The 21,889-nt window shown below is 35.2% G+C and overlaps 1 protein-coding gene across 2 annotated transcripts; it reads left to right on the forward strand.

The window, feature by feature from the left end:
- The first annotated feature begins 154 nt into the window (after positions 1-154).
- LOC132752818 (probable nuclear hormone receptor HR3) lies at positions 155-21,513 on the forward strand. 2 transcript variants are annotated; one of them, XM_060743204.1, is made up of 10 exons: positions 155-315; positions 3,910-3,945; positions 4,316-4,543; positions 8,275-8,422; positions 13,904-14,073; positions 15,002-15,123; positions 17,444-17,576; positions 18,125-18,232; positions 18,724-18,840; positions 21,021-21,513. In XM_060743204.1, the coding sequence occupies exons 1-10, from the start codon at positions 273-275 to the stop codon at positions 21,278-21,280; spliced, it is 1,365 nt and encodes a 454-aa protein (XP_060599187.1). In that variant the 5' UTR covers positions 155-272; the 3' UTR covers positions 21,281-21,513. The 2 variants fall into 2 exon arrangements, with proteins under 2 accessions (XP_060599187.1, XP_060599188.1); XM_060743205.1 differs by having other exon boundaries at positions 8,275-8,368.
- Positions 21,514-21,889: the final 376 nt, after the last annotated feature.

Consider the following 21,889-nt stretch of genomic DNA (forward strand, 5'->3'; position numbering starts at 1 on the left):
AGATCACATCATTTCCTAAGAATGTCATCCCATAATATCTATCAAACCATCTCTTATTTTTCAAAAGGATGTCAATTCTACTGAGTTACAGGATATATCTCATTTCGTTTTAAAATTTTCATTTATCTCCGCGCAGTAATTTCTTATGCTAATGAGATGATAATTGAATGTGATTGACCTACTGCAGGATCGCTATGTTATTTATGGAAAAATCAGCGGATGTTCAGCTGTAATTTGTAGATATTTAGGTCGTTTTGGCTGAATTAGGTCAAATGGATGAAGCATCCCCAACTTCTATGGCTACAGTTAATAAAGGTAAAACATGTTTCATTAATATTGTGATTGTATTTTTAATGTATTCTCGTGAACGGTAGGTGGAAATTGACGAGTTGAAAAGGAAAATGGCGCTAAACCGCCATGTGCAGTTTCGCTCGGGGTATTTAACAGTCCGTTCAACCTACTTTCAGTGTTTACATCGAGAAATTGTGTCATGCACATGTAACCTAAGAAATTACAGGCCAAAGTGCAATAGTAGTTACTTGCAAATTTTGGCGATCTATATGTGAACAACGTTTGAAACGTGGACTGTTTTCATCCTTACGTTCTGTGTCAGCAAGATTTTCCCCACTTTTTTGCGTTTCGCAGTGAGAAGGTAAAATTTGTAACATAACTGCCCTGAATGATTAAGACGGTGTAAATGGTCGTACCTGATTTTCAATTTGAACGATATTAGGAAATTTTATTACTTGTTCGTGTGTTATATACATGGCCTTTCTACGTGGAAATTGTGGAATGCACCATAATCCTCCGATTCATAGGACGAGTCCATTTTGTAACGATTGAGGGTCGTTCAAAAAGAACTGTCAATTAGTGCACAGCATGGAATACGTTCAACTTTATTGATTTTACATCATGCAAGTAATAGTTAAAAATTAAATTAATACATCATGATGTGTAAAACATGCCAAAGAAAAATTAATTGTATTTTACAATGTACAGTAAGGGGTTTAACAGTGGACTTAAAACTCATTTCTAGAAAATAGTGACAAAATCTGATTGTAGTTTCAAGAGTCTATCAGGTCTAGGATTTCAGGATATTTATGGACAGTCTGTAAATTTATGGACCATCCATAAGTTTAGAGACCTTCAAATTGACGCTGTTCTGCTTGACTTCTCAAAAGCATTTGATAAAGTTCCACACTCACGTCTCCTTCAGAAACTGGACCATTATGGAATAAGAGGCACAACCCACTCCTGGATTGAAGACTTTCTCTCGTCGCGCACACAACAGGTTGTCCTTGAGGGCTCCTTTTCAGCTACCTCACCTGTCACCTCTGGTGTCCCTCAGGGCAGCGTCCTTGGCCCTCTTCTTTTCTTGGCCTACATCAATGATTTACCATCGAAAGTCCAATCCACGGCTCGACTCTTCGCCGATGATTGCCTCCTGTATAGAATCATCCGTAGCCCTGAGGACTCACGCCAACTTCAACATGACCTTGATAGTCTCCAATCCTGGGAGGATGATTGGCAGATGGCTTTTAATCCCGACAAATGTGAAGTCATCCACATCTCCACAAAAAGAAAACCTATTACTAACACCTATAGCATCCACGGAAAAGAACTCAACACTGCAGATGATCATGCCAAATATCTTGGAGTCACCATCTCTTCAGACCTCATGGAAAAAATATATCGATAACATCACCAAAAAGGCTAACTCCACCATGTCATTCATCAGGCGAAACATACGATCTAGCCCTCCAAGCGCCAAGTCTAATGCCTTCAAGACATATATCAGACCTACTGTTGAATACGCCTCATCTGTCTGGTCCCCTCACTCTGAGGGTCTTATCAACCAACTAGAAATGGTCCAAAGTCGCGCTGCAAGATTCGTGAAACAAGACTACATGCGAACAAGCAGCGTCACCGACATGCTTACTGACCTCAAATGGGACACCCTCCAACACCAGCGCAACAACACCAGAACAACTATGTTCTTCAAGATAATGCACAACCTTGTGGATATTATACCAGATCCTCCACTTATCAATGCTAAGACTGTCAGAGGGCACAACCAACCCTTCCGCCAAATCAGAGCACGCACCTCCATCTTCCAAAATAGTTTCTTTCCCACAACCATCGTGCTTTGGAACAAGCTGCCGCAAGACGTTGTTGACCAGACCAGCCTGGATGCTTTCCGATCAGCTCTGGCCAGCCAACATATAAAATACTAATCACAGAGTTGTTTTTACTCTTTTAATAGAAACTGTAAATAGGGAAACTTTTTATTTTTATTTTGGAAAACAGTCAGTCCTGCCTGCTGCGTATGTATATACAGTTTTTATCCGAGTGCGAGTATACTCCTTGTGGAGTGATGCAATTACTTGAGATGATGATGACCTTTTTATCTGTAAATTTATATACATTAAGTATGAAAATAGTAGAAGTTTCCTTGAATCACAGTTACACTTGGTGGTTATTAGTCCCCTACCGGTTTACCTGAGGGGACTTTAGGTTTACCCTCCGTCCGTCTGTCTGTCTGTCAGTCTGTCTGTCCGTCAGTCCGTCCGTCCACAAAACTGGATCCCGCGATAACTTGAAAAGTACTGAAAATATTTTTATGAAACTTGATATATGGATAGATGGCAGTATGTAGATTATGCACGTCTTTTTCTTTTCTTCCTATATTGAAAATTCTGGTTGCTATGGCAACAAATAGGCTTAAAATATATATGGCAAATTTTACACATGAACTGGATCCAGTGATAACGCAAAAAGTACTGGAAATATTTTCATGAAACTTGAAATATGGGTAGATGGCAGTCTGGAGATTATGCACGTCTTTTTCTTTTCTTCCTATGTTGCAAATTCTGGTTGCTATGGCAACAAATAGACTGAAAATATGGCAAATTTTACGCTTAAACTGGATCCTGTGTTAACGCAAAAAGTAATAGAAATATTTTTATGAAACTTGTAATATGGGTAGATTGCAGTCTGGAGATTATGCACGTCTTTTTCTTTTCTTCCTATGTTGAAAATTCTGGTTGCTATGGCAACACATAGACTGAAAAAATGGCAAATTTTACACATACACTGAATCCAGTGATAACTCAAAAAGTACTGGAAATATTTTTATGAAACTTGACATATGGGTAGATGGCAGTCTTGAGATTATGCATGTCTTATCTGTTCTCCCTATTTTGAAAAAATATTGGTTGCCTTGGCAACAAATAGGCTTAAAACATGGCAAATATAACATTATTTGTGATTAGTCATAAAGAGCTGAAATTTTTTTATGAAATTAATTGCATCTTTAATTCAATGGCCCTTCAGAATGTTGATGGGATTCTAACCGGTAGGGGACTTATGGATTGCTTGCAATACTATGATAATTGCTTGTTGTAGTAGTTATGTATGAATTTCAAAATTTCATGTCCTCTGTCCTCACCGAGTCTTCTGAGGGAACTAAAAACCAATTGTCAGGAATATTATTAGTAATATGCAGAATGCAGGTTTGGCCCCGCCCCAAAGGTCACTTGATTTACATAGACATGTACATAAGAAACGGAAAGCATACTTCTTGTGTTTTTGGCATGTAGATTCAATGTCATGTTTCATATGTACAGGCCTGGTAAAGATTTTGTGGGTGTCTGTTTAATTAATAATTTAGATTTAAGGTCAAAGTAGCTTGTGCAGGGCTTCCATTAAGTTCCAAAATTTGGAAAATATCTAACATTGGAAGTCACATTATATAGGTAAAGAAAGAAAAGCATTATATTTTGGAAGTCACAAGCCAAAATCAAGGAGTAAATAACTCCCAAACTTCCATTAATGGAAGCCCTGCTTGTGTATTAAGATAACATAATGTATGATGAGTGGATGTAACAATTATTTTTTTGTTTATTTCAGCTGCAGCTTCCTCCTCCACTTTCCAGTCAGCGAAAAGTAAGTTCTACATAATTATATTAACTATAATATCTGTTGTCTTAGTTTATACAGAATTTGTTTGAGTTTGATAATGTAGGAAGCTATAATCACACTTTTGAATCAGTTTCTTGAACCAACCAGTACTGAGCAATGAGTGTAACGTTTCTTGCTCAAGGAAACAACGACTTGCCCCTGACAGGTTTTGAACCCATGCTGCAAGCGATCATCATTATATTACTAGTCCGACATGTTAATATAACCACTCGGCCATGCCGACATAGGTTGTCTTATTCAATGGTTACCTTAAAAATATTCTGCCACTTCTGCCTCACCTGTTAAAATTGAATTAATACAATAAGAAAAACTTAAAGGTAATTCCTAATTTCAGCCCAGATTGAAGTGATACCATGCAAAATATGTGGAGACAAGTCATCAGGGGTTCACTATGGGGTGATTACATGCGAGGGCTGCAAAGGGTTCTTCAGAAGAAGTCAGTCAGGGCCAGTCAACTACCAATGTCCCAGGAATAAACAGTGTGTCATTGATCGTGTGAACAGAAATCGCTGCCAATACTGTAGACTTCAGAAATGCATAGCTCTTGGAATGTCAAGGGACGGTATGATGATAATGATTAGTTATTAGTGATATGAGCCACGTCACGACAAAACCAACATAGTGCGTTTGCGACCAGCATAGATCCATAACAGCCTGCGCATCCATGCAGTCTGATCAGGATCCATGCTGTTTGCTATCAGTTTCTCTACTTATAATAGGGTTGATAAGCGAACAGAATGGATCCTGATCAGACTGAGCGGATGCTCATTTTTAGCTCACCTGTCACAAAGTGACAGGGTGAGCTTTTGTGATCGCTTTTCGTCCGGCATCCGTCCGGCCGTCCGGCCGTCGTCCGTAAACTTTTGCTTTAAATGACATCTCCTCATAAACCACTGAGCCAATTTCATCCAAACTTCACAGGAATGTTCCTTTGGTGGTCACCTTTAAAAAATGTTCAAAGAATTTAATTCCATGCAGAACTCTGGTTGCCATGGCAACCAAAAGAAAAATCTTTAAATATCTTCTTTTAAACAACCCTAAGAGCTAGAGCTTAGATATTTGGCATGAAACATATTCTAGTGAGTGTCTACCAAGTTTGTTCAAATAAAAGCCCTGGTGTCAAAATTGGCCCCGCCCCAGGGGGTCATTGATTTTCCCTATATGCATATAGTAAAAACTTAAAAAATCTTCTTTTAAAGAACCCAAAGAGCTAGAGCTAAGATATTTGGCATGAAACATCTTCTAGTGAGTGTCTACCAAGTTTGTTCAAATAAAAGCCCTGGGGTGAAAATTGGCCCCGCCCCGGGGGGTCATTGATTTTCCCTATATGCATATAGTAAAAACTTAAAAAATCTTATTTTAAAGAACTGTAAGAGCTAGAGCTTAGATATTAAGCATGAAACATCTTCTAGTGAATGTCTACCAAGTTTGTTCAAATAAAAGCCCTGGGGTCAAAATTGGCCCCGCCCCAGGGGGTCATTGATTTTCCCTATATGCATATAGTAAAAACTTAAAAAATCTTCTTTTAAAGAACCATAAGAGCTAGAGCTTAGATATTTGGCATGAAAGATCTTCTAGTGAATGTTGGCATGAAAGATCTTCTAGTGAATGTCTACCAAGTTTGTTCAAATAAAAGCCCTGGGGTCAAAATTGACCCGGCCCCAGGGGGTCATAGATTTTTCCTATATGCATATAGTAAAAACTTGAAAATCTTCTTTTAAAGAACCCAAAAAGCTAGAGCTAAGATATTTAGCATGAATCATCTTCTAATGAGTGTCTACCAAGTTTGTTCAAATAAAAGCCCTGGGGTCAAAATTGGCCCCGCCCCAGGGGGTCATTTCCCTATATGCATGTAGTAAAAACTTAAAAAATCTTCTTTTAAAGAACTCAATAAGCTAGAGCTAAGATATTTAGCATGAAACATGTTCTAATGGGTGTCTACCAAGTATGTTCAAATAAAAGCCCTAGGGTCAAAATTGGCCCCGCCCGGGGGGGGGGGGGGTCATTGATTCTCCTTATCTGTGTATAGCAAAAACTTAAAAATCTTCTTTGAAAAAACCCAAATAGCTAGAGTTTAGATATTAAGCATGAAACATCTTTCAGTAAATATCTACAAAGTTTGTTCAAATAAAGGCCTGGGGGTCAAAACTGGCCCTGCCCCAGGGGTGTCATTGTTTTTAACTATATGTGTATAGTAAAAACTTTAAAAATCTTCTTTTAAAGAACTCAATAAGCTAGAGCTAAGATATTTAGCATGAAACATGTTCTAATGGATGTCTACCAAGTATGTTCAAATAAAAGCCCTAGGGTCAAAATTGGCCCCGCCCGGGGGGGGGGGGGTCATTGATTTTCCTTATCTGTGTATAGCAAAAACTTAAAAATCTTCTTTGAAAAAACCCAAATAGCTAGAGTTTAGATATTAAGCATGAAACATCTTTCAGTAAATATCTACAAAGTTTGTTCAAATAAAGGCCTGGGGGTCAAAACTGGCCCTGCCCCAGGGGTGTCATTGTTTTTAACTATATGTGTATAGTAAAAACTTTAAAAATCTTCTTTTAAAAAACCCAATGAGCTAGAACTTAGATGTTTAGCATGAAACATCTTCTTATGGGTGTCTACCAAGTCTGTTCAAATAAACAAATAAAAGCCCTTTGGTTAAAATTGGGGGGGGGGCCTATATACAGGTGAGCGACCTCAGGGCCATCATGGCCCTCTTGTTATGATTTTATATCATTAATCTGATGCTCAAATGAAGATTCTTTGAATATTGTAAGTTTCAAAAAAGCATTATTTGTAAAGATATCACTGAATTTATATTTCCCTAAGGGAGGTAATTAGAAATCTATTTTTGATAGCGTCTAAGTCAAATTTTTCAATAAGAAATGAATGCATAGATTTTAATGATTACATATAATGCAAATAAACATTTGCAGTACATATTTAACATATGCTTGGATGTTTGGAAATTGTTTTAGAAGAATAATTATATACATAATTATATAAACTTTCACTTAAGTGTTGTTACATTCTTAATTACAGCATACAGGATCTTTAAAGCAGCATGCCTACAAATTAATGCATATTTTCATCATGAAAACTTTGAAAATGTACTTACAGTATATTAAATATCATATGCATGTAAAGCTTCAAGGTCAAAATATTGAAAAATAGCCCTTACCCACTACAGTAAAAAAGTAGAAATATGGTGATTAAAACTGATAAAATTAGTCAATTATTGCATATAGCATGCAAATCATTACTTGAATTGTGAATATTTTTACTTTTCTTAAAATCTTATTACATTTTTCACAAAATTGATTTTCTTGAAAAAATTTTGGCTCCTCATCTAGAGGCCTGCAGCTTTAAAGGCCCAAGAAATGCTGACATATTTGTTACAAGAAATGTAAGCTTGGTTTCAAGTATGTAATATAGAAATATATATGAGCCGTGTCATGACAAAACCAACATAATGGGTTTGCGACCAGCATGGATCAAGGCCAGTCTGCGCATCCGCACAGTCTGAGCAGGATCCATGCTGTTCGCTTATCAACTCTATTACAAGTGGAGAAACTGACAGCGAACAGCATGGATTCTGATCAGACCTCGCGGATGCACAGGCTGTTCTGGATCCATGCTGGTCGCAAACCCACTATGTTGGTTTTGTCGTGACGCGGCTCAATTATTATGAAACGACATACTATCTTGTACTTAATAATATGATGTACTGCTGCACATTTTCCTTATATGAAATATGACACGTTATATGTGTTTCAACAAAGATTATATCTCTTGAAATGAGATTTTTTGTTGTCTTCATATGGTAAGATAGATAGTATGAAACATGAGACGTATCCAATATTAATACACAATTTCCTTGTATAAACCACATTTATATGAGGGTTAACTCTTCATTGGTTACATTGGTTAGACCAAGAGATGAAGCAGAAAAAAAAATAAGCGTTTAAAAAGAGTCACACTGAAAGTACCATAAATAATAGTAAATATTTTTTTGGAGTGAGGGGGGGGGGACAAATTTTCTTTAGGGGAGTGGTGGCATAGTCTTAAAGATGTCTGCCTCTTAACCAAGGTTATTATGGGTTCGAGCCACAACCATGGTTCTTGACACAAATATGATAAACTATTTATCGGATTCCAAAGTATAAAGGGTTAACAGTTAAAATATCCATTTTTCAATGGTACGCCTCTATTATTATGTTAACATAAGTATATTTTTACGCTATGTTTGAATGTGCTGTTGTTAATGTGAAAAATTATAAATATATAAATTTTCAGCGGTGAAGTTTGGAAGGATGTCAAAGAAGCAGCGTGAGAAGGTTGAGGGAGAAGCTCAGTTGATCAAGCAAGGCGTGTCTCCAGGAGTTAACGGGTATGCTGATGCGGATATTGGTGTGCATTCACCTAATAACAACTCTTATTTCACGTAAGCTTTTAGCAACAACAACAACACAAATCTAAAAGAATACCTGTATGATGCCAAATTTTTTGGGGGGACTATTTTTTTGTGTCGTTATTTGAGCAGTAATAAGGTTTCATTTTGAGGTTTAATGTTTAAAGTAAAGAAATTGTTTCATGAGACAAATTTAATTATCGAGTTTTGCAGAAAAGAAATGAGAGCAATTTAAAACTTTGATTTTTAGCGGCGATTATGCATTATATATGCTGCCAATATAAGCGTGGTCAGCAGGTACAAATTTTGTGCAGTCTGACCAAATACTGTATATAAGTTGATATTTCCGTGTGTTGAAAAATTAGCAAATTTAAAATTCCAGACATTTTGCTTGAGAAAATAGAGAATCGTGCAAGGGTAGATTTTAATGACAAGTTGGTTGATATTTACGCTGGAGAAAATTTTAGCGTTTTTTATCAATTTGCAAAATTGGTTAATATTTCTTTGTCACTGTTAAACTTAGTGATACAGTAACTTTTTTTGGCTCATATTCACTTTCTCACTATTTTACTGTATACATTTATGAATTCAAACCAAAAGAATTTCTTAAAACAAATTCATCATTGTTGGCATTAACAAGCCTTAATTACCATTTGGACAATATATTTCGTGCAGGTATTCTTTTATCAAGTATTAAAGTCACACTTAATGGGGACAACATAAAGATTTACTGTGAAATGTTCAGAGTTAACTGAAACAAGTTCCAAGTGGCTTAAAAATTTCTTTTAGTTAATTTTAGGTGGAAAAGTAACAATAAGAATGAAACCCAAAAAAATCTTAAAGAAAGAAAATCAAAGGTGAAAGATTTTGGAATGATTCTGGAGTTGAGGAATTATAGACTCAAAAACTTTGAATTACTATAGATAGGTTATTTTTTATATCAAAATCTCCCCTCCCCCTTTAGGTTGTTATTATTAAAGAGATGCCCCATCCCAAGGTTATTTTTTATATCAAAATCCCCCCTTCCCCCTTTAGGTTGTTTATAAGTAAAGAGATTCCCCCTCTCCACCTCTTCCACCACCTTCAGCTTCCCATCCCCTAACCCTTCCTCTTTAATTTTTTTTTTGTCAAATTAAAAGAAAAAAAAAACACAACCAAATGGTGGAATGTTTGGTTAAGCTAGTAATTTACAAGAATTCAAAAGTCTTGTGGTAAATCAAAGTTTGAAATTATTGAATTTTCTTAATATTTCGACATGTGTACTTAAATGTTAATTAACACCAGGAAAAAGTGTTGAAAAATAATGTTCACTAAAGGTCATTTTGCTTGTACATTTTAAGTGTTAATTGAGGTTGTTTTAGTGCTATCAAGTGTATACATGTCAGCAGCATTTCTATATGAACAACTTAACCAGTCCATGTATAATTGTTGTACATTAGAAAGTGTTTTTTCCTAAGTGGGTCACACTTACTGACCCTTGAAAAAAGATACTGGTTTAGTGTTTTCAGACTCTGAGTGTCCATTAGAAGTTTTAAGTAAACTCATAACTGACCCATTCATAATTGCAAAATGTCTATTTCTGTCCCTTTTTAAGGTGGTCAATTTTTTTTCTTCTTTATTAACTTCTAATTTTTCACAGTTTAATAATTTGAAATTAATGCTCAATTTGGTGGCTCTCTACCTATTCCAAAAAAAAGGAAACTAGGAAAAGAGCAACTTAAGTTTTGAAATTACACCTTCTTACCCATGAAGGTTTATAGGTACAAAAAATATTTAAAAAAATATTAAAAATTTGAACATACATTCACACAGAGCAACAGATAAGCTTTAAAAGTGAATTGGGTATTACTCCATCATTTCTTTTGGAATTGGGTATTGGCTCCATTTAATTGGGTATTCCAAAACTCGATACCCTATGATTTCAAGATCAATTGGGTATTCAATTATGAAAATTTTATGGTTTCAATATAAATGAAATTTTACTGTTTTAAAAAGAAAATAGGATTAACAATTTACTAGAACTTTTCACAATTGTTTTATTTTTTATATAAAATGCTCAAGTTATATTTCATAAATTTTTTTTTAACAAGTTCGTTTTCTGACTGATTTTTGATTATTTACGATTGTTTTGTTTCAAATCATTTTCCCTTTTGTACGACGCCATATTGCTTTCAAAGCGTCTATTAATACAGGTGGGACCTACTTATTGACGGTCTCCACAAAATTAACGGTCTCTGCCGGTCTGTAAAGACCGTCGACCTGAGTAGACAAACGACGGTGTCATGCTTTATTGATTTGACTTAGTCGGTCTTTGGAGACCGGGGACCGTCGAAGACCGGAGACCGTTTATTAGTTAGCATTGATTCGGGAATATTCGGATAGCATGCATATCGCTATTATTTGTCCAAAACTACGTGCATACGACAGATTAATTTTACGGTGATGAAAATGACAATACGCACAGGTTTTTAAGACAATTGCGTATTTTATTTTTTTTAATGGGTTTTGATACGCATTCTTAAAAAATCAATTGCGTATTTTATGAAATTAATTGCGTAAATACGCAAATACGCACCTTATCTGTTGCTCTGTTCACAAGAAGTAAAAATTTAACAAAATAGAGAAACAATACATTTGTGAATTGTACTTGGTAAACAAGCATTAAAGAGAAGAAAAAAAATATTCCAAAAAAAGGGGGCTAAAATATACGATTTAGGCACATTTTACTTAAAGGGGTTTTAAAGCAATGAAAATTTAGTGCTTTTATAACTAAATGGATATCATAAGACAGACATTTAGTATTATTTATACCTAAAGGCTAATGATACACTCAAACTTTGTGTAAATGTGACTTTAATACTTGAATTTAGTTATTGCTTATAGTAATAGGCACTGTAGAACAGTTCAGAGTTGAACAATTTGAGACCAACTGCTGTCACGGAAGCAAAAATCGCCCCCCTGCACTATGTGTTGAAAGCCTCCTGGAGTGTTTGAGCTATCCTACCATGCAACGAAGCATAAATTACAACAAGGTAGGTGGTTCTACTCAGTTGTTTGCACCTGGCCGAAATATAGACTGGTGGATTTACCAGGGTCGTTGCTTTACCAAGTACAGTTTGAAAGGTGCTTTGACCTTACAGGGTCAAAGCCAGGAGTCAGAAATATTTAATTTAGCACTTTTTTCCTCTTTCTTAGTAGTATTTAACACCCAGAATATCACTTGTTTATATTAAATGCATGCCTTGTTTACATAAGGAATGTAATTTTTCAGAGGTTTTACTTTTGTGAAACTTTCTGAAGGTCCTTTCTGTGAGAATAATAACACCCTTCTTGGTCAAAAAAACAAACAAATCAAAATTAACTTGTAGAGAAGTTGTCATTTATGTGATTTATTTTATCAAATTTCAGGAGTTATTGCCCCTGAACAGTATATTACATTCCTGGTGTATTGTTATATATTTTTGTTTTTGCTAAATGTTTATTTTGATGTTTATTTTTTTGATGTTATATCTTCACTTGGTGATGGTGATTTTCTACTTTTTGTTCCCCATGCCTGCATGTTTCCCCACGTATATATATATGTGTGTGTGCTTTTACAGCTTTTAAGCAATTTTTGCTTGTTGTTAGTCCTTGTAGTAGATGGACTTTTAAAATTCATTTGGAGTTCAAGTCAAAACATGTATCTCAATTAAAGTTTAGATAAAATGATGCTACCAGCCTCTTTGGGAGTGTCTTGTCCTTTCCAACACAACAAGGTCGAAGAATAAGCATTGCATCAGATGTGCTATTGGGCTCAGATCTCTTTAAGGATCAAAGGAAACTGTCTATCTAGCGTAAAGATGATTGGTGACTGTATCCTGTTACTGGTTGGTGTCCTGAAATAATGTACATAAAGTAAAGTAGAAAAGTTGTTGAATGCATATCATCACCTTAGTGCAGTAGCATGTTAACTTCTGTTAAATTAAAATTAAAAGAAGTCAACCTGTTATGACACAATGGTGATATGACGATTGTGAGAGTCTGTATGAAGGCTGACAAAATCTGGTTTTTGATTTGATCAAATTTATCTGATGCATTTATTGACTTGTCCGTATGATAAGTACAGGCACATTTTGGAAAAATTTTACTTATCTGTACTTACTTGCTACAGTATAACCTGGGCAATACAGAAAAATGATTTTTCATTCTTTGTCTATGTAAAATTTCCCCCCTTCCTCTAAAAAAAATAGGGGTGAATTCTCAAAGATATGGGTGAATCCCCCCATCGCTCCTCCTAGAATAGACACTGCAAACACATGATTTTTCCACCCCTTTGAGTGTAGCACAAAACTGAACAAACAAACATATAGCAAAAAGAAAACAAAATAAAAACCAAACAGTATTGTAATAAATATTCTGAAACAGTTCACAGTTTTGCTTGAACTCCATAATGTTTTTTAAAAACCATTTACAGATGTTTCTCTACTGTTTCTTTACCACTGTTTGATTGTTGTATTTAATTTTCTTAATATTAGGTGTTAATTTTTTCACCCTTGTCTTTGTAATACAAAGTTTGTCTTTATATGTATCACAGTATGTTATCATGTCTTTTAAAATCTTACTGTCAAATAAAATAATAAAAAGAATAAGGGAAGTGAAACGCTCAAAACAAAGTGGGTCAGGTTTCAGTAATTTTAATAAAAATGTCAAATAAAATGTAAAAGTGAGATAGAGCAAAAACTGGATACAAAAAAAATTGCTAAATTAAGATAGAATTATACAGATCAGTGTGTAGCTTCTTAAAGGCTGAACCATACTGCACCTTGGCAGATGATCTTGTTTAGAATGAAGTGATAATAAAGTATGAATCCGCAGTTCTCGGTTTGGTTAGTTTAGATTTTGAGGGATGAAATTATTTTGGTATATTACAACTAAATATTTGTTAATGTACATCATGTTTTTTTAACCTTTGATATGTGAACAAATTTAGAGTGTCTCTGCCGAGGTGGTTTAAGTCATTGATTTCAAACCACTTGGCCCTTCACTGCTGTAGGTTTGAATCCTGACAGGGACTTTGGCTCATGTGAGGAAGCTATTCAGCTAGCTTATGGAACACTCTACTCAGGTGCTGGATTGTTCCTGAAATAAATTCAAATAATGCAAAGTCACCATATGACCTTTGTGGGACATAAAACCAAGTACTGTAATAAAAAAAAAATGATAAAAAAAAAACATTTTAAGAGAATGTGAATCTACACACATGTAACATATAAGTTTATATTTTTTTTAAAAACAAAAGATTAAAAAATTACACTTTTGTAAATCACTCTGTGTCATGTCTGAATTTGTGTTTATGTTTAAGCACTAGTGTAATATACATGTGACAAGTATAATTGTGTTAAATGTTTGTAACATTCTTGTTTTTTTTCTTCAATACTAGTAAGAACAATAATATTAGCAGGAAGTGGTTATAACAAAATATAAAAATGTAATTGTTTTAGTTCAAGGTGAAGGTTAAATAATTTTTATTTATAGATATTCAGGAAGTGATAATTACATGTACCAGTCACCAAACGGTTACCATGGTTACGGTGATTCATCTCTCAGTCCTACAGGGAGCAGTGGTGGAGTCTACAGCCCAACTGCATCACCGACCACACCTCAGTCAGTCACCGTAGTTCGGACGGTTGATCTACTAGACACAGGTAAGCTGACAAACTCCTCACAGTGATTACCTCCCTTTACTGATAAGGGGAGATCACTGCAAAGGAAATAAATGATAAGGGTAGATCACTGCAAAAGATATTGGTTAGCAGAGGGTTGTGTCTGGTGTCATTTAAAGCTGCATGCCTCTAGATGAGCCAGAATATTTTTTTTTTTTTTAAAAACTAGGGGTGAGAAAAAAGTACAAAGATTTTAAAATAGTAAAAAGATTTAAGATTCAAGTAATAGTTTACATGTTTTGTGCAAGCTATAGCCATTTGGTTAGCTGGAAAGGTAGAGCGTTGGACTGTGAATCTCGCAACCTGGGTTCAATTCCCGGACAGCGTAAGTCACATTTGTTGCAATTGATCATGAAATCTTTTCTATGGTCTTCACACTGTACCTCTGCTCTTGCGTGTATAGAAGTTTCAGTTCCTTGCGAAAGTGAAAGCCACTAGTACTGGTAAACAGCTTGACAGCCTGCCCAGGAATGAACCAATGGCTGAACTGTGCTCCGGTAAATTCAATGCAGCTTACTGCTGTGTTTTGGAGTGAAAACTACCAATACCACTATGTGAAAGCTATAAGTCTTTGTTTGTTATTTCAGTGGCATTTGGAAAGACAGTGCTATAAGTCTTTGTTTGTATTTCAGTGGCGTTTGGAAAGACAGTGCTATAAGTCTTTGTTTGTATTTCAGTGGCGTTTGGAAAGACAGTGCTATAAGTCTTTGTTTGTTATTTCAGTGGCGTTTGGAAAGACAGTGCTATAAGTCTTTGTTTGTATTTCAGTGGCATTTGGAAAGGCAATGCTATAAGTCTTTGTTTGTATTTCAGTGGCATTTGAAAAGACAGTGTTATAACTCTATGTTTGTTATTTTAATGCTATAAGTCTTTGTTTGTTATTTCAGTGGCATTTTGTTTGTTATTTCAGTGGCGTTTGGAAAGGCAATTCATGAAGCTCATCAACGTACATGTTTATACACTGCAGATACTATAGCTCAGCTAAAATCCAATACGATAACAACAGAAACTATAACAAATTATCAAAATATGGTAAGTATAGATAATAGTCAGTGAATGTCAGTAGCAAGTGATCCCATGGCTTACTAGTAGACTTTAGGTCAGGCCTGTTAAATCTTTCAAAGTTGCAAGTTTGGCTGACCTGTGAAAAATTTGCGGCTGGTCACTTCATTCAATGAAGGGAAAAAAAAAAAGAATTCAAAATGAACAACTAGTTTATCATCAATCCAGGAAATTTAATTGCAAATCTACCTATTAGTCATAATCATTGACTTCACACATAAAATTTCCATTTGTTTGTTTGTTTTGTTTGGTTTTATATAGCACAAATGCTGTCTCATGACGACTTACGACTTTACTTGTTGAGGAAAATAACAAGTGCTCCCTGGTGCATTAGTTAAAGCACAAATTAACAAGCTCCTGGGTAGAACCAGAAAACATTCTGTAAAGCTAGGGGGATAAGTTTTCTCACATTAAAGCATTGAAAGTCCCTGGCATGATTCATACCCACAGGGTTGAGGAGAAAGTGGTCTGAAGTATATTTTATATGGCACAAATCTATCAATTATTTTTAGCTCACCTTGCACAAAGTGCAGGTGAGCTTTTAGGATGGCCAACCAAATGGCGTCCGTCGTCAGTCGTCCGTCCACATTTTAAATATTCTAAGGACATCTTCTATGATACCGCACGGCCAATGTTAATGAAACTTGGCAGGAATACTCTTTGTATGAAGCTCTATCAAGATTGTTCAAAGAATTCCATTTCATGCAGAACTCTGGTTGCCATGGCAACCGAAAGAAAAATCTTTAAATATCTTCTTTTAAAGAACCGAAAGAGCTAGAGCTTAGATATTTGGCATGAAACATCTTCTAATGAGTGTCTACCAAGTTTGTTAAAATAAAAGCCCTAGGGTCAAAATTGGCCCCGCCCCATGGGGTCATTGATTTTCCCTATATGCATATAGTAAAAACTTAAAAAATCTTCTTTTAAAGAACCCAAAGTGCTAGAGCTAAGATATTTGGCATGAAACATCTTCTAGTGAGTGTCTACCAAGGTTGTTCAAATAAAAGCCCTGGGGTCAAAATTGGCCCCGGCCCGGGGGGTCATTGATTTTCACTATATGCATATAATAAAAACTTAAAAATCTTCTTTTAAAGAACTGTAAAAGCTAGAGCTTAGATAAATTGGCATGAAACATCTTCTAGTGAATGTCTACCAAGTTTGTTCAAATAAAAGCCCTGGGGTCAAAATTGGGCCCGCCCCAGGGGGTCATTGATTTTCCCGATATGCATATAGTAAAAACTTAAAAAAATCTTCTTTTAAAGAACCGAAAGAGCTAGAGCTAAGATATTTAGCATGAAACATCTTCTAATGAGTGTCTACCAAGTTTGTTCAAATAAAAGCCCTGAGGTCAAAATTGGCCCTGCCCCAGGAGGTCATAGATTTTCCCTATATGCATATAGTAAAAACCTTAAAAAATCTTCTTTTAAAGAACCCAAAGAGCTAGAGCTAAGATATTTGACATGAAATATCTTCCTGTGAGTGTCTACCAAGTTTGTTCAAATAAAAGCCCTGGGGTCAAATTTGCCCAGCCCCGGGGGGTCATTGATTTTCCCTATATGCATATAGTAAAAACTTAAAAATCTTCTTTTAAAGAACCGTAAGAGCTAGAGCTTAGATATTTGGCATGAAACATCTTCTAGTGAATGTCTACCAAGTTTGTTCAAATAGAAGCCCTGGGGTCAAAGTTGGCCCCGTCCCAGGGGGTCATAGATTTTCCCTATATGCATATAGTAAAAACTTAAAAAATCTTCTTTTAAAGAACTCAAAGAGCTAGAGCTAAGATATTTAGCATCAAACATGTTCTAATGAGTGTCTACCAAGTATGTTCAAATAAAAGCCCTGGGGTCAAAACTGGCCCTGCCCCGGGGGTCATTGATTTTCCTTATATGTGTATAGCAAAAACTTAAAAATCTTGTTTGAAAAAACCCAAATAGCTTGAGTTTAGATATTATACATGAAACATCTTTAAGTAAATATCTACAAAGTTTGTTCAAATTAAAGCTGGGGGGTCAAAACTGGCCCTGCCCCAGGGGTGTCATTGTTTTTAACTATATGTGTATAGTAAAAACTTAAAAATCTTCTTTTAAAAAACCCAATGAGCTAGAACTTAGATGTTCAGCATGAAACATCTTCTTATGGGTGTCTACCAAGTCTGTTCAAATAAAAGCCCTTGGGTAAAAATTGGCCCGGGAGGGGGGCTATATATCAGGTGAGCGACCTCAGGGCCATCATGGCCCTCTTGTTATTGGAATATTACTGTAATAAATAGATTATTTACTTCCTTATTCAGACACATCGAGTATTATGGACCGAAGTGGCGGAAAAACTTACATTAGCTGTGCAGCAGATTATAGAATTTGCCAAAATGGTTCCCGGTTTTATGGATTTATCTCAGGACGACCAAATAATGCTACTAAAAGCAGGTAACCACCCTGAAATGAAATAAAGAAGTGACTCGAATGAGATTTTTGTTTCCCTTTTAATTATTTTAGTCTGTCTGTCAATATCTAAAACTCTGAGAAATATTTTATCTTATTTATAAATAATAAATAATAATAAAATATACAGACTGTGCATTTTGAATCTACTTATAAATCAGGTCGGAACTATTTTACCTCAATATGAATTGTTTGTTTATTAAATTTGAGGAGTTAGTGCCCTTGATGTGGTAGATAATTGAATATATTTGCTTATTTAGAGAGTTATTGCCCATAAACTGATAGAGATTAAATATATTTGGTTATTTATAGAATTTCATGACTTATTGCCCGTTAAATAATCGAAAAATGGCTTTGGTTATTTATTTGATTTCAGGAGTTATTGCCCCTGATCTGATAGAAATTAAATATATTTGATTATTTATGTAATTTGATGATTAACTTTCTCTGATCCAACTTCCATATACATATAATTTCTTTAGTTATAAAATTTTGAGTTAATGCCACTAAACTGGTGCATTTTATGTTTACAGGTAGTTTTGAACTAGCGCTGTTACGGTGTACACAGGTGTATGATGCAGCCACAGATAGTGTTGTATTTGGTGACCAGTTTGTTCCTTTACAAGCTTTTACAGCATTTAGTGAGTATTTTTTTTAACATTCTACAACTGTCAATTGTTACCATGTCAACCCAAAACACATGTCCGTGTACTGGTAGTGGGGTGGGGGGCGCGGTGGCATTTAAAAGAAATTAGAAATCTGACTGTCCCAACAAGTCATTACATTGAGGTGGGAGGGGGGACTGATATTTCACAAGTCAATGTCTCCACTTTTTCCTGGAGGTAGGTGGTAGGTTACAATTGACTGGTATATCAAAGATCAGAATAGGGTTTACCATAATATTCAACCCCCACAAACAGAAGTTTAGGGGGGCATATAGGAGTCAGATTGTCTGTTGGTCCGTCCGTCCGTTGGTCGGTCCACATCATGGTTTCTTGACGATAACAAGTTGGAATGAGATAGTGTAATCAAATATAGATTATATCAGTTGTCTAGTGCAAACTTATGTTATAAATAGAACTTATAATATTCAATATCCCAAATTAATCTTTTGATTTTACTATTTCTTTAGATGAAGAAGAAAGACTTTTACAGAACCAAATATTTGATTTGGTGAAAACAATTCAGGCCATAAACCTTACAGAGGCAGAATTAGCCTTGTTTAGTGCAACACTATTAGTTAGGCCAGGTAAGATGGTTTTATATGGCTTTATTAATTAACCCTTAATCTGCTGGAACCAAGTGATCAGCCTTTGCCACCAGTATAGAGCCAGGCCAACCTTCACAGCCGTGCAGTCTGACCAGACTCTATATTGTTGGCAACTCAATTTGTGTATTTTCATATTGAAAATCCTTGAACATTGAATGGACTGGTCCAAAATCAAAGCTGGACAGATCCATTATAGAAATATAGAAGGTTATGGGTTTTAAAGCACCATTTTATTGAATGTTTACTTACTTATGAAATACACTCTAAAATAATAAAGTTCGAATCTTGCCAGAGGATTACCGATTAGTATATTTTTTCTGTGATAGAAAGTTATCAAGCTGTCTTGTAGAATGTTTGTGGTTCTTTCTGTCAGAAAAAATGCATTGGGGCATCTCATGCTAACCAGAAGTTTTTCCTTCACAAATAAAGCTTGACAGATACCATCTGACTTTAACAGTGTTGGTGTGCCTTACAACCCTCTTTTGATAAATAAAAATAAATGTATTTTTGATGCATAATGGGCCTTTAAGAAAATAAGCAGATTAATTAAGAGTTTTAAGATACAGTTTGCCCAAATTTGATATAAGAAATTTTTTTTGATAATTGCTCCACAATCTCTTTGTAAATACGAATACAAGAAACATGGCAATGCCATGAAACCAGGTTTTCAATTATCACCATTGTAGATAAATATGTTGTTTTTGAAATACAAATAAAGGCAACAAACAATGTAACTATGTGCAATGTAAAACATGAATAATGTAGGAGGAATTGCCACAGAGGAAGTGTTCACTATAATTATATTCTGTATAAGGAAAAAAAACAAAGGGCCATAACTAAATAAAAAATTATTATAATTATATTCTGTATAAGGAAAAAAAACAAAGGGCCATAACTAAATAAAAAATTATTCAATCACAAAACCCCGACAATATGCGCCAGGGCACTTGATGACAAAGCTACTGTGAAAGTCTGAACAAAATCTGTTGAGAAATGTAGGAGTTCAGCACAAAAATTTTTTCACTATATATTCTGTATAAGGAAAAATAACAAAGGGCCATAATTAGGTCAAATATTATCCAATCACAAAACCCCGATAATGTGCGCCAGGGCACTTGATGACAAAGCCTCTGTGAAAGTTTGGTCAAAATCCATTTAGAAATGTAGGAACAGTTGGGCACAGAAGAAATTATTCACTATATATATTCTATATAAGGAAAAAAAACAAAGGGCCATAATTAGGTCAAATATTATCCAATCACAAAACCCCGACAATATGCGCCAGGTCACTTGATGACAAAGCTTCTGTGAAAGTTTGGTCAAAATCCGTTGAAAAATGTAGGAGGAGTTGCGCACAGAAGAAATTGATTACGCCCGTCCGCCCGCCCTTTGGAAAACCTGGTTAAAAATAAACATGCTTTGACTTCACCAGTGTTTATTCTAGGATTCGAAAAATAGGGGGGATTTTTATCGAATAGTGAGAGATTATTACATTTGTTGATCTTTTTCCTTCTTTGTCTATGTAAAATTTTCCCCCTCCCTCTCAAAAAATAGGGGTGAATTCTCAAAAATATGGGTGAATCCCCCCATCGCCCCTCCTAGAATAGACACTGCTTCACACAAAGTGGATAATCTATGTGTAAAATTCTACACAATAAAGGTGGTCACAATATGAATATATAGTGTCATTAAAAACTGTGAGTTGTTTTTTTTAAAGAAAAGACAAACTTTCTGTGACTTTTTATAGGGTATGCAGCTTCCCATACATAATTTATTTAGCCTTTAATTCAAGTAAGAATTTCAATAAAATTCTGTGATTAAAATATTTTGCTCATGGATACGCATAATGTATCTTTGAATTTTAATTTTCAGATCGTCTTCAATAAATTTCTGTGGTTAAAATATTTTGCGCATGGATGATCTTTAAATGAGCCGTGTCATGACAAAACCAACATAATGCGTTTGTGACCAGCATGGATCCAGACCAGCATGCTTATCCGCGCAGTCTGATCAGGATCCATGCTGTTCGCTTTCATACCCTATAACAAGTAGAGAAACTGACAGCAAACAGCATGGATCCTGATCAGACTGCGCGGATGCAAACCCATTATGTTGGTTTTGTCATGACGCGGCTCAAATAATAAAATTTTGATTTTCAGATCGTCCAGGGTTAAAGGATATTACAGACATTCAGAAACTGTACGAGAAGATTTCCTCCGCATTGAAAATGGAGCTCGGAAAAAATAATCGCGAGGACGATAACATGATTACAAAGCTGAACCAAATTACGTGGATAGTACGGAACTTAAACACGCAGCATATAACTGTGCTAAATAAATTCAAACAGAGTCAGCCGGACGTAGAATTTCCAGCCCTTCATAAGGAACTGTTTAGTGTAGAAGGCCTTGAAAATTCATGAGAAAAAATGGCGCAGGAATAATTCGTTGTTTTTTTTCTTTCTTCATTAATTTGGAGGGTAAAAGGATTTAGTCGAAGCCGTCATTAAAATTGTTGAAAAGCATGCTTTTTCAATGCTTACAGCTCATTTCCAATGAAATGGTTGGTTGTTTTTTGTTTTTTTTTATTCTTTGTTGTTTTTAATTTTTTTTAATCAAAGGGAGACAACTTACATAATTCTAAAGGTTGTAATGACGATGTCAGAAGAAGAAAAAACTGTTTTAATCTAAGGGAAATCGTTATATTTGCTCCACACTCATTAGTAGCGGGTATTATTTTAAGAGATATGTTATGTGTGTGGATTAGAGGAAAATAACAATATCAGATGATTTTATGTACTGGTAGTTTGGCTGTCCCATTTGATAAATTGTCAAAAAAATGATCATATCGATTCTCAGTGGTCATCATTAATCATTTGTTCGGCACTCACAGAGGAGAAGAAAAGAGCGAAAAAATAATCTTGTTTTTAACTGTTTTATATGGTGATTTTATTGCAGAATGTCGTAAGATTTATGGCTTCAAAATAGTTTAATACAGACTTTATTTTCATGTTTTATGTATGGGCATTTTA

Source organism: Ruditapes philippinarum, unplaced genomic scaffold (genome assembly GCF_026571515.1).
Source record: "Ruditapes philippinarum isolate M1 unplaced genomic scaffold, ASM2657151v2 ctg6857_1_1_1_1, whole genome shotgun sequence".
Lineage (NCBI taxonomy): Eukaryota > Metazoa > Mollusca > Bivalvia > Venerida > Veneridae > Ruditapes > Ruditapes philippinarum.

Excerpts from the sequence above, each read along its gene's own strand:
- LOC132752818 (XM_060743204.1), top strand. The coding sequence starts at position 273 with ATGGATGAAGCATCCCCAACTTCTATGGCTACAGTTAATAAAG. Across the intron at positions 14,074-15,001 it reads GGTTGATCTACTAGACACAG|TGGCGTTTGGAAAGGCAATT; the intron begins GTAAGCTGACAA and ends TTGTTATTTCAG. Across the intron at positions 18,841-21,020 it reads AACACTATTAGTTAGGCCAG|ATCGTCCAGGGTTAAAGGAT; the intron begins GTAAGATGGTTT and ends TTTGATTTTCAG.